General features: G+C 35.3%; 1 protein-coding gene across 1 annotated transcript in view; it reads left to right on the forward strand.

Annotated features, from left to right (window-relative positions):
* Positions 1-14225, forward strand: part of LOC148108640 (ankyrin repeat and sterile alpha motif domain-containing protein 1B-like) — a 197257-nt gene that overhangs the window by 143796 nt on the left and 39236 nt on the right. Inside the window, exon 2 of the mRNA XM_087868840.1 lies at positions 9371-9451. Within this exon, the coding sequence (XP_087724966.1) occupies positions 9371-9451 (81 nt within the window). The remainder of the gene's footprint in view (positions 1-9370; positions 9452-14225) is intronic.

Here is a 14225-nt window from a genome sequence, read left to right on the forward strand (position 1 = left end):
AATAACATTAAGGCCTAAGTAAAGTTAGAAGCTGAGAATTGACTATATTTGGCTTTTAGTTTCCTCAGACCTTCTTAATTACCAAATAAATTGTCTTATTTTCATCTAACTTGACCTCTTCCTTTCTTTTTGGAACACTTTCCTGTTTTAAATTGTGTAATGCATTCTCTTGGCTTTATTTCTACTCCTGCACAACTCCCAGTGTGCTTCTTATAAACTTTTCTTCTACTGGATCCTTATTGTTAATTGTCCATGGTTTTTTTTGTCTGTCCTACATTTCTTTCATTTTTCTTTTTCTCGCTAGTTGTTTTATAAAGTTTCTCTGAGAGTTTTAGTGAGGGCTAGGAGGTTTTCAGATTTTGAGCTGCCTTATATTTGGTGTTGCCTACCCATCTCAGGCTTGATTTTTTTTTTTTAACCTAGGGATTGATAGATTTTATCTAATACCAACCTTTGAGAGTAGGTTTCAACTTTTCCCCTTATATAAATTTTCTGCTTGAGGTATTTTGAGTCTAAAGGCCTCCCTTTTACAGAGTCTGGTATCAGGTACTCACATGATTTTAACTTTTACTTAATAATTTGTCTTATGAATTCGTTGGACTGTCTTCTAACTAATAGAATACATGCTGGTATTGTGTACTTGCAGCACCCTAAGAGCTTTATAGATGTTGATTATATAGATCTCACAAGAACACCATAAGTTAGTAGTATTATTATCATCTCTATTTTATGGTCGAGGAATGAAGTTCAGAGAGGTTGAATACATTATCCAGGGCTACCCACATCAAGTAGTGGAGCCAGGCTTTGAACTCAGGTAGTCTAATTTCAGAACCATGCTTCTAAATATATATGTATTTTCATAGTCTTCTGGAAAGCCTTACTTGTATGTATGTTGGTTATTTACAGTTTAGTGCCTTCAAACCTGAAGTCATTGTTTCCTCTCCATCTCTGTCCTCCCTCCAGCAAGTATGCTCTTCTTTTTCACATCTTAGGTTTTGTTTTTTTCTGGTTATTTACCCTTGAAAACTGAGTCATTCTAGATTACCATCTCCTTCTTTCCTCATTTGGTCCTTGTATCTTACTGATTTGTCCTTTTAATTAACTTGAATAAGTGCATTCTGCTGATTTTCATTGTCCCTTTTTAGTTGAAGTTATGATCTTTCATCTGGAATAGTTACTTATTCTGTGCTAGCTGGAACTGCACTTATCTTGCTACTTTGTAACTGCTCATGTGTATATCTCCTCTACTGGACTCTGTTCTTGTAAATATGGACCCTGAATTATGATTTTGTAATCTCAGTGCCTACCTTAATACATCACATACAACTGGTATACAATAATTTGTGAATATATGAATTAACTTGTCATTAGACTTTAGTTTTTTATAGTTTTTTATTTTAATTCCACTACAATTAACATACAGTGTTATATTAATTTCAGGTGTACGATACAATGATTGAACAATTCTATGCATTACTCAGTGCTTATAGTGATAAGTATACTCTTAATTTCCTTCACCTATTTCATCCATCCTCTCCCCACTCCCCTCTGATAGCCATCAGTTTGTTTTCTATAGTTAGGATTCTGTTCCTTGGTTTGTCTCTCTCTTTTTTTTCCTTGCTCATTTATTTTCTTTCTTAAATTCTACATATGAGTATAATCATATGGTATTTGTCTTTCTCTGACTGGTTCATTTAGCTTAGCATTATACTTTCCAGATCCATCCATGTTGTTGCAAATGGCAATGTTTCATTCTTTTTTTATGGATAAATAATATTCCATTATATGTCTGTATATAGATATATAGATAGATCTAGATTTATCTATCTGTGTATCTATCTATGTATTGATGTATCTATGTATCCATCTATCTATGTATAGACTGCTTCCATAATTTGGCCATTGTAAATAATGCTGCAATAAACATAGTGGTGTATTTCTTTTCAAATTGGTGTTTTTGTATTCTTTGGTAAATATCCAGTAGTGGAATTACTGGATCATATGGTAGTTCTATTTTTAATTTTTTTGAGGAACCCCCATACTGTTTTCCACAGTGGCTGCACCAGTTTGCATTCCCACCAAGTGTGTGCGGGTTCCTTTTTCTCCGCATCCTCACCACTTGTTTCTTGTGTTGTTGATTTTAGCCATTCTTACACATGTGAGGTGCTTTGTCATTGCAGTTTTGATTTACATTTCTCTCATGATGAGTGATGTTGAGAATCTTTTCATGTGTCTGTTGGCTATATGTATGCCTTCTTTGGAGAAATGTCTGTTCAGTTTTAATTGGATTGTTTGTTTTCTTGGTGTTGAGTTGTATCAGTTCTTTATATATTTGGGGTTCTAACCCTTTATCATTAGCACGTATTTTCTACCATTTAGTATGTTGTCTTTTCTGTTGATTATTTCCTTTGTTGTACAGAAGCTTTTTATGTTGATGTAGACCCAATTGTTTATTTTTTGCTTTTGTTTTCCTTGCTTCAGGAGATATATCTAGAAGGATTTGCTATGGACAATGTCATAGAAATGACCGCTTGTGCTCTATTCCATAATTTTTGTGGTTTCAGATCTCAGATTTAGGCCCTTAATCTATTTTGAGTTTATTTTTGTATATAGCATAAGAAAGTGGTCCAGTTTCATTCTTTTGCATGTAGCTGTCCAGTTTTTCCAACACCATTTGTTGAAGAGAATGTCTTTTTCTCATTGCATATTTTTTGCTTCTTAATCAAAGATTGACCATATACTTGTAGATTTATTTCTGGGTTTTGTGTTCAGTTCCATTGATCTATGTGTCTGTTTTTGTGCCAGTACCATATTTTTTTTTAATTTTAATTTTAATTTTAATTTATTTTTTTGCGAGAGATCTAGCACAAGTAAGAGAGAGAGCAGAAGCAGAAGGGCAGAGGGAGAGGGAGAAGCAGGCTCCCACTGAGCAGGGAGCCCGATGTGGCTTTGGATCCCAGGACCCTGGAGTCATGACCCAAGCTGAAGGCAGACACTTAACTGACTGAGCCACCCAGGCACCCCAGTACCATACTGTTTTTTGATTACTACAGCTTTGTAATACAAGTTAAATTCTGTAATTGTGATTCCTCCAGGTTTTTTCTTTTTCAAGATTGCTTTGGCTATTCAGGGTCTTTTGTGGTTCCATACAAATTTTAGGATTGTTTGTTCTAGTTCTGTGAAAAGTGTTGTTGGTATTTTGATTGATAGGGATTGCATTAAATGTCTAGATTGCTTTGGGCAGTATAGACATTTTAACAATTGTTAAATGTCTATAAATGTCTATATTGTTCTTTCAATCCATGAGCATGGAATGTCTTTCCATTTCTTTGTGTCATCTCCAATTTCTTTCAACAATGTTGTACTATTTTCAGAGTAGAGGTGTTTCACCTCTTAAGTTTATTCTTACTATTTTTTGGTGTCGTTGTAAATGGGATTGTTTTCTTTTTTTTCTTTTTTTTTTTTTAATAATGATTTTTTATTATATTATGTTAGTCACCATACAGTACATCCCCGGTTTTCGATGTAAGGCTCGATGATTCATTAGTTGTGTATAACACCCAGTGCACCATGCAATATGTGCCCTCCTTACTACCCATCACCGGCCTATCCCATTCCCCCACCCCCCTGTAAATGGGATTGTTTTCTTAATTTCTCTCTCTGCTGCTTCATTATTAGTGTATAGATATGCAACGGATTTCTGTACATTGATTTTGTATACTGTGACTTTATGGAATTCATTTCAATCCTAGTAGTTTTTTGGTGGAATATTTCAGGTTTTCTACATATAATATCACATCATCTATAATATTGAAAGTTTTACTTCTTCCCTACCAATTCGGGTGCCTTTACTTTTCTTTGTGTTGTCTGATTGCTGTGGTTCCAGTACTATGTTGAATAAGAGCGGTGAGAGTGGACATCCTTGTCTTGTTCCTGACCTTAGCGGATAAGCTTTCAGTTTTTCCCCTTCAAGTATGATGTTTGTTGTGGGTTTTTCATATATGGCCTTCATGTGTTGAGGTATGTACCCTCTAAACCTGCTATGTTAATGGGTTTTTATCATGAATATATGTTGTACTTTGTCAGATGCTTTTTCTGTATATTGAAATGATCAGATGGTTTTTATCTTATTCATGTGATGTATCATGTTGATTGATTTGTGAATATTGGACCACCCTTGCATCCCAGGAATAAATCCCACCTGATTGTGGTGAATAATATTTTTACTGGGTTATTGGATTCAGTCTGCAATATTTTGTTGAGAATTTTTGCATCAGTGTTCATCAGAGACACTGGCATATATAATCCCCCCCCCCTTTTTTTTTTTTGGTAATGTCTTTTTTGGTTTTGGTATCAGGGTAATGCTTGCCTCATAGAATGAATTTGGAAGCTTTCCTTCCTCCTAATTTTTGGGATAGTTTGAGGAGAACACATATTAATTCTCCTTTAAATGTTTGTTAGAAATATCTTGTGAAAGTGTCTGGTCCTGGACTTTTGTTTGTTGGGAGTTTTTTTGATTACCGATTAAATTTCTTTGTTGGTAATCAGTCTGTTCAAATTTTCTATTTCTTCCCGCTTCAGTTTTGGTTGGTTACATGTTTCCAGAAATTTATCAATTTTTTCTAGTTTGTCCAGTTTGTTGGTATATAATTTTTCATAATATTCTCTTACAGTCCTTTGTACTTTCATGGTGTCTGTTATTTCTTTTCTTTCATTTGTGATTTTGTTTATTTGAGTCTTTTCTTTTTCTGATGAGTCTCACAAAAGGTTTATCAATTTTGTTGATCTTTTCAACGAATCAGCTTCTGGTTTAATTGATCTTTTCTATTTCTTTTTTTAGTTTCTATATCATACATTTCTGCTCTACTCCTTCTTTCCTTCCTTCTGCTGGTTTTAGGTTTTGTTTGTTCTTCTCTTTCTGGCTCCTTTAGGTATAAGGTTAGGTTGTTTCAGAATTTTCTTGCTTTTTGAGTTGAGCCTGTATTACTATAAATTTCCCTCTTAGTGCCATTTTTTTTTTTAAAGATTTTATTTATTTGACAGAGATAGAGACAGCCAGCGAGTGACAGAACACAGGCAGGGGGAGTGGGAGAGGAAGAAGCAGGCTCCTAGCAGAGGAGCCTGACGCGGGGCTCGATCCCGTAACTCCGGGATCACGCCCTGAGCCGAAGGCAGACGCTTAACCACTGTGCCACCCAGGCGCCCCCCTCTTAGTGCCATTTTTCCTGCATCCTAGAGATTTTGTATAATTTTGTTTTCATTTTCAATTTTTCTCCGTGTTTTTTCCTTGTTTGATTTCTTGGTTGATTCATTCATTTTTTAATAACATGTTATTAAACATCCACATATTTGTTTTCTTTCCAGATTTTTTTCTTGTGGTTGATTTCTAGTTTCATAGCATTGTCGTCAGAAAAGATGCATGGTGGGACACCTGGGTGGCTCAGTTGGTCGGGTGTCTGCCTTCATCTCAGGTCATGATCCCATGTCCTGGTATCAAGTCCTGTATCAGGATCCTTGCTCAGCGGGGAGCCTGCTTCTCCCTCTACCTGCTACTCCCTCTACTTGCATTCTCTTTCACTCTCTCTTTCTGACAAATGGATAAATAAAATCTTAAAAAAAAGAAAAGAAAAGAAAAGATGCATGGTGAGACTTTGATCTTTTTGTATTGGTTGAGACTTGTTTTGTAGCCTACTATATGATCTATTCTAGAAAGTGTTCCATGTGCACTTGAAAAGAATGTGTATTCTTCTCTTTTAGGATTGAGTATTCTGCATATATTTGTTAAATCCATCTGGTCCAGTGTGCCATTCAAAGGCATGATTTCCTTGTTAATTTTCTGTTTGGATGATCTGTCCATTGACATAACTGGAATGTTGAAGTCCCCTACGGTTATTGTATTAGTATCAATTAATTCCTTTATGTTTGTTATTAACTGTTTTATGTATTTGGTTGCTCCCATAGTGGGTGCATGAATACTTACAGTTTTTATATCTTCTTGTTGGATTATTCCCTTTGTGATTATATAGTCTTTCTTTGTCTCTTGTTCAGTCTTTGTTTTAATGTGTAATTTGCCTGATATAAGTATTGTTACCCCAGCTTTCTTTTGATTTCCATTTGCATGATAAATATTGCTCTATCCCCTCACTTTCAATATGCATGTCTTTAGGTCTAAAATGAGTCTCTTGTAAAGCAGCACATAGATTGGTCTTATTTTTTAATCCACTCTGTCACTATATGTCTTTGGAGCAGTTTGTCCATTTACATTCCATGTAATATTGATATGTATTTATTGCCATTTTGTTACTTGTTTTCTGTAACTTGTTCTGTGACTTCGTTACTTGTTATTGTAGTTTTCTCTCATCCTTTCTCTTCTTCCTCTCTCATGGTTTTCCAGCTTTCTTTAGTGAGGTACTTGGATTCATTTCTCTTTTTATTTGCATATCTATTATTGGCTTTTGATTTTTGGTTACCATTAGGTTTGTATATAACTTCTGCATGTAGCAGCAGTCTATATGAAATTGATGGTCACTTGTTTGAACCCATTCTTTACTCCTTTCCCCAGTACATTTTCTGTATATGGTATCATATTTTACATCTTTTTATTTTGTGAATCCCTTGGCTGATATTTACAGATAGTTATTTTTACTGTTTTTGAGTTTACTTTTTATACCCTCACTTATGGTCTTTCATTTATACTCACTTTAATATTTCTTGTAGGTCTGGTTTAGTGGTCATGAACTCCTTTAGTTTTAGTGGGTGTTTTGTTTTTGTTGTTGTTTGTATTTGTTTGTTTTTGTCTGAGAAATTCTTTATCTCTCCTTATGTTCTGAATGATAGTCTTGCTGGATAAATTATTCTTGGCTGCAGATTTTTCCCTTTCAGCACTTTGAATATATCATGTTACTCCCTTCTGGCCTCAAATTTTCTATCTGCTGATAGCCTTATGGGGTTTCCCCTTGTATGTAACTGTCATCTTTTCTCTTACTGCTTTTAAAATTTTTTCTTTCTCACTAATTTTTGCCCTTTTAATTATTATGTGTCTTGGTGTGGACCTCTTTGCGTTGATTTTGTTGGGGAATTCTGTGCCTCCTAGACTTGGTTATCTGTTTCTTTGCCCAGGTCAGGGAAGTTTTCAACTATTATTTCTTAAAATACATTTTCTGCTTTCCTTTCTTTCTCTTCTCCTTCTGGAATTCCTGTAATGCAAATGTTATTATGCTTGTGGAGTCCCCGAGTTCCCTACCTCTGCTCTCATTTTGCATAGTATTTTTTTTCTCTCTTACCTGCTCACTTTGATTACTTTCCATTACTTTAACTTCCAGGTTTCTAATTCATTCTTCTGCGTCTCTAGCTTGTGTTTATTCTGTTGAGTGTATTTTCAATTTCAATTATTGTGTTGTTCATCTCTGATTGATTAGTTTTAGCTCTGTGGTGAGGGTCTCACTAATGTCCTTTACTCTTGTCAAGTCCAGTGAGTATCTTCATGATCATTACTTTAAATTTTTTTTCAGGATATCACTTATATTCATTTTGCTTATGTATCTTGCTATGATTTTGTCTTCCTTCTTTTGGGACATATTCCTGTGCCTCCTCACTTAACCTAACTCTCTGTCTGTTTCTCTTTGTTAGGAAAATCAGCTGGTCTCTTGCTCTTGAAAGTAGTGGGCAGGGCATTTGCTTTCAATGAAGTGGCACCTGTCCTCCTCCACAGTAGCCATGAATATGTAGGGACATGTAGCCACGGCAGAGCTCCAGTCTGGCAGGGGCACTCCACAGTGTGTGTGCAGGTGGGGGTTGCAGTTTTAACAGGGTGCCAGTATTCTCCATGGGAGGTCAGGAGATACACGGTTGGCAAGATTTGTACTGATCTTCTGGTGGAGGGGACGTGCTGTCCCTGGACTGAGGCAGGTGTGGTTGGAGGGGGCAGGGTGGGGTGTAAGCATGTTAAGTAGTGAATGCCTGCCCCTGTTGGTTCCCACAGGTGACTGTGTGATTATTGGAGGGTAGGGAGGCGGGGGGTAGGAATGAAATGGCACCTGCCAGCTCTTTTGTTCCTGGAAAATCCCTCAGGAACTCTGAGCTTAGTAATTAACTCTCCCTTCTGTGCACCCCATGTGTTTTTCGAACTGCTGCTTCTAAGCTATATCTCTGAGGACTGTTGTGCTGTTTCTTTAAGGGCAGGAACTCAGTTTCCTTTCACCCTTTGGGCTCTCCCTCTCCCAGGGCCCAGCTTCTGATTTTTAAAGTTCCAGGCTTTAAGTCCTGCTGGTTATAAGAACTCACAAAATTCTGTCCCTTTGATTTTCAAAGCTAATTGCTGTGGAGATTCATCTTCTTTGTGCAGGCTTCCCAGTATGTTAGTCTGTTTCTCACCCCTCTGTGTGCCTATGGCTCCCTTCCTCTGGCAGCCAGACCCAAGGGGTTTTTAGCTCCCCACTGCATCTCTGCCCTTCCTACCGTCTTCGGTGTTGCCTCTCCTTGACATTTAAGTACGGAGTCTGTTCTGCCAGTCTTCGGATTGTTTTCTAGGTTATTTGCACTGATGTGTTACCTAGTATCTGTGAGAGGAGGTGAATTTAGGGTCCTCTTCTGCCATCTTACCTGAAGATCTCTAGACTTTAGTTTTTATGAGTTTAATATTGTCAAGAATGTCAGATAAAATAATTTTTTGATCTGGTTTTTAAAAAGTGGCTTTCAGTGCCTTATGTTTTCAAAAGCTAAAAATAGTTTCTGTAATAGTAGTGATCAAGGATAAAATGGACTATTTTATGTAGTTACATTATCTTCAAAATATGTTGTATTGTAAAATGATATCTTCAAAACTATTATAATGTTCTTGTGGTTTACAACAGTCCACATCTTCAATTATATTTTCAAGTATGAAATATTGATTTTCTTGGTAGCATTTGAACAGCAAGAAGAGTTTATATTCTTCCCATAATGCAGAAATATCTTTTAACTTATATAAATCTCTGACATCTCAGAAGGATTGTGTTAAAATGGAGGAGGCATGTGTCATAAATCTTTATTCTTTGGTATAGAATATAGTAGCTGAGTGTTAATTGCTTCCAATATTTAAGTATTTATATAAAGTAATAGGGAATTTTTGGATTCAGATTTTAGTACATGGCAGTAGTCCTACATTCACTTATAATTTCTGAAGGTGGTTATATTTCCTAATAATTTCCTTACATCAAATAAATGAAGTTATTGTTCCAAGGAGAATGCATGAAAGATGACATTCATTTTCTACATGACTAGAATTTTCTTATGCAACATGCTGCTGGCTGTGGGACTATGAGGCTTCTTTTTGTTTTTCAAAGCACGATTCTGCTTAACTGTTAACTCTGCGCTTGTGCTTTATTTGCAGCATCTGGCGAGGCCCCAATGTGAACTGCACAGACAGTTCGGGTTACACTGCTTTACACCATGCAGCCTTAAATGGACATAAGTAAGTGCTACTTATTTGGACTAGAAACCTGGTGTATTTAGTTACATGTGATGAAGTTGATTATGTTGATGATACCTATCTCATGTTGCCAGGAGTCTCCTGGGCTTAGGTGAGTTTGAGGAGGCACCAGGTGGCAACAATGACGATTTAAACTTGGTAGGAATGTTGCTGTGGATGATTATGTGCAGAGTATAAACCAAGAGAATTGTTCTAAAATAGTCAAATATCACACAAGGAGAATGAGAGAAGTGACAGGACATGTTAGTTATATGTAGCTTTCAGGGGGGAATGGAATAAAACCAATTAGTAACATCATCCTACCTTTTTTGGGTGTCTTTATCGAACATGGGAAGTATTCACCAAAAGTAAAATCTTAATAGGTTCTTACTATGAATATGAGCCACTTCAAAATCCTTCAAATTTAGGTAACATGCTTTTTCTTTGTCATTCAAGATAGTCTTTCTGGTTTTAAATTTCTTTAACCTGTGGAATTATGTTTCAATACTGTGATAGCCTACAGTATGGACAGTGAAAGAATGTGTAACCATAACCATCATTTCATTTCTAGTGTTTTATCTAGGTTACCTAATGGTTTACTGACAAAGTGTGAGGAGTCTGAATGATTTAGATGTTCTGTTCTCCCCCGTCAGAAGGAAAAGGACTCTTTTCATGTCTCCCTTTCCTTTCTGTTTTTCCTTTGCTCTAATGATCCAAATTATTAGTCTTCCCAGAGTTAGATCATTTCATTTTACTTTTACTTCATTTTTTAAAAGATTTATTTATTTTAGAAAAAGAGGGAGAGTGTGTGTGTGCATGCACATGCCAGGGGAAAGGCCTAGGGAGAGAATCTTCAAGCAGACTGAGCGTGGAGCCTGACTTGGGGCTCGATCTCATGACCCATGAGATCATGCTCTGTGCCAAAACCAAGAGTTGGGTTCTTAACTGACTGAGTCACCCAGGTGCCCCCATTTTATCAGAGTTTTTTTTAGATATAGTAATTACTGCCTTAAAAATGCTAGTTACCAAAAAAAAAAAAACAAAAAACAAAACCAAAAACTAGTTACCCTTTGCTTTCCCACCTGTTCCTTTATTTTGTGAATTAAGACACAAGATCAAGTCACACTTGATAACATTTTATGGCTTTAAAGTTCTCACACAAGAAACGCCCTTTTCGTCATTTATCACTATGACATTTTTTATTTTTAAACTTTTTGCATAAATCTAATATTATCATTCTGTTTGGATGTGGTGATATATCTATATCTACCCATGTATAATTATACATATAAATATAATCATAAACATAATGTTTCATCATTTGGATTCTTAGTATTAGAATTCCCAAACAACATTTCTTTTTATCCACTCCCTATTCTATATTATATTATCTTATACATCTAACTCAGAACCTTTTATTTTGCTGGGTCTTTTTCAAAATATATTGCTGTCCTTCTGTAGAGTGTAAAATGTGTACTGGTCCCTATCATCTGAATGTTTTAAAGGAATTACTCTTTATTCTTCTTTGTACCTGGGTTATCAGGAATGAAGGCAAATTAAATCAGCCTAAGAAATACAATGCAGTTGGCTTCTTTGATCATCTTAATGGTGCATTTGGGGAATTCCAGTTGGGAAAATAATTGGAAAGACAAACTATCAGATCTAATGGACAGAAGATCTTCAGCCTGAGCATTGGAGCTATACTACTTTCCTTGTTCTATCTTTGCTTGTCATTATAAGCAGTTCTCAAAATAATGTTGTCCCAAAATGGATTAGCATTCATATCCATCTGTGGTTTTCAGTGTTTAGTAAATGTTATTGATTTATATGTGATGGCCTATCAAGTTCTAACCATTGAGATATGTTTCCCTATGGCCCACTGCATAATTTTTCATTTCTATTAACAATGTACAAAGTAAAGATAATTTAAGCAAACTGATTAGCAATCATTAAAATCATAAGGAGAGGGGGATTTAACTAGATATCTTAGACATCTTTAAGATCGCTTTAATTGCAGATGTTCCCTGAGAATTATGTGTCTCTGCTTTGATTTTATACGAAGATCTCATCTTTTTAACACTTTCTAGAAAGATTTTACTCAGTGTCATTCTATAGGCATTGGAAAAAAGCAGGAGAATTCTAATCCCATCTTCCCATCTCTGCTAGTTACATATCTTGAGCCATTTAATTAACCCATCTAGGGCTCAGTTCAGTATAATGAATACATAGGCTGGATATTTTTCATTGTTCCTTTCAATTATAACATTTTATGATACACTGTTTTGGTATTTGTGGCTCGGTTATGTACTATGATGCTACAATTCTGAAATTTGGATTTTCATCTAGAGTGTAATAGCTCTTTAAATTACCCACGGATTTTTAAAATTAGAGATGGTTTACTCAGTCCTGCCCCCTCCCTTCCCTCATTTTATAGATGGAGAAATAAGTCCATTCTGCATAAATGACATAATGATCACTTAGATACTAAGGTGGGGCTGTGTTTAGAGTTTATGTGTTTCAGTTCTAAATGCATGCTTTTACCAATACTCTACATTATCTTCCTTTTGTGGCTCTATGCACATCAGTTTTCTAAACTTTTGCTGGCTTTTCTCTGTTCTATTATTTATTTCTGGGCTGCCTCCCATTATCATCAACTTGTGTGTTCACATAGAATGCTAATTTTAATATTGGCTTAAGAAAAGATATTTGAAGGAGAAAAAAATGTCATAGTATATATCTCAGACCAGAGAAGAATGGTTTTTTTTTCTTTGCCTCTGCTATTCTCACTTAGCAAGGTAGTGAGCAATTGATTATTTTGTATTCTTCCCAAGCAAGCCTTAGCAGTCAGCACAGAAACACATCATTTCCATGTTTGTTGCTATTGTTGTTGTAGCCATCAGCTGTAGATTGTTTCCGAAAACATTATGATTTCTAGGCTAAAGTTCACAGAATCACAGAGCTAGCAGTAATATCACAGGGATGTGTAGCTTCTTATTTTGCTTGGAACACAGGCTTTTCTCCTACCCTCAACATACAGTCTAAGCCTTCATACGATTAAGCCTGTTTTATATCCTCTTACTTTGTATGTTTTATTGGGGGCTCTTGTTTATCAGCTCTAGTTAATCCACAAGTGGAGCAGCATTTTGTACCTGAAATACATTATTTCATAATGAACAATTCATCCTCACTCAGCTAAATCAGAACACAATAGAAAATGTACTTCTGTTAGTGATTTCCTGGATCATTTGTAATTGCAGATTAGAAAATTATTACCTTCAAATGATAGAAAAAAACGTGGTCAGTAGAACAAAATCCACTAGCAATTGATTGTAAGTTATTTCAGTAGATAGGCAAGAGACCTATCTGTTTTTCTTTTTTATAATATGAAGGATTCATTTTCTCTCTCATGTATTTTTGCTACAAATTTGGTTCTCTTCTCTTCTGAGGAGACATTAGACAGCCAGCTGGCTTGCCTTTCTGCCTTTCTTCTTCCCTCTCTCCCTCCTTCCTCCACTTTATTCCTCCCTATCTCTTTCCCTTTTTCCTTCCTTCCTCTGTCCCATGTTCTTTTTCTTCCTCTCTCCTTTCCTTTCCTCTTTTCTTTTTTAATAATAATCCTACTGTTCACTATAAGGTTTTACTGAACATGTGTATTCGTATTTCAGTTCTCCTTCTCTTAGCAAATTATTCCTTTTCTTTTTGTTAAGTTTCATCTCATTAAACTGTATTGGGCACACTGTGATTCTTGGATGCTGTTTTGAGAACTGTCAGCACTAAATCGTTATCGTTTATATCTTCAAAATATGTATATTCTTTGTTGTGTGTGGGCTTTAAGTATTTGCTGTTCTTGCTTTTCATTCTTTAAATATTTAATGCTTGAATCCTAGACTCCATTATCTGAAATCCAAACAGTAGCTCAAATTATTAATATCTAGAATCCAGATAGTAATTTATGTGTATTTTTGATTTACTCTTTCTTAAGTTTTCTAATGAAAGAAGAGAACTTCGTATAAAAATTTATATAGTCTGGTCCATGAACTTTTTCTTTGGATAACCTAGAAATAACTTTGATCTGATTGCTTCTTTCCTGGATAAGGATATTAAGTAGCTAAAATTTGCTCTTGTTCATTCTCCCTGGAAATCTATGAGAGTGAATTCAGTATAAAAAGGTGCTCCAGTTAGAAAATGGAGTGGATTGTCCTAAAGTCTTTTGACCATATCAAACACGTTTGCAACTCTATTTCTGTTAGGGAGAAGTAAAATCTTCAAGAAAGTCTGAAATCAAAAGGGCATTAATTAATGTGGGAATTTCATTAGTTTGTTAAATACTATATCCATATGAAGATGATTTGCATTTATTTCAAAGTTCTTTGGACTACTAACGAGAGAGGATGGAACAAAATAAATGTCTTTGGTTATGATTTAATTATAGGGAAATTTGCTTTTGAAGTAAAGAAATTTGAATGTTGAACCTTCCCAATTAACTTAATTTTGCCCAGAACATATCCAGAAACTTCTTAAAAGATATTTCATATGAATTAGAAGTGTATTTATATCTATCAGAAATCAAAACAAATATAGTAGCAAAAATCAATACTTTTAGAATTCCTATTTTTACCTGAACTTATATATTAGCCTCAAGCTGTAAAATGTTGCAGTGATTTAAATTGCATTATTATTAAATTTAATTAGATATTTTATTTTACTCCTGGGAAATGGAGTTGTTTCTTCTGTGAGCTCATCGACCACATTTACTTTAGGATTTCAGAGCAGTTTG

Source organism: Ursus americanus, chromosome 17, assembly GCF_024610735.1.
Source record: "Ursus americanus isolate L20-20 chromosome 17, mUrsAme1.1.p, whole genome shotgun sequence".
In the NCBI taxonomy this organism is placed as follows: domain Eukaryota; kingdom Metazoa; phylum Chordata; class Mammalia; order Carnivora; family Ursidae; genus Ursus; species Ursus americanus.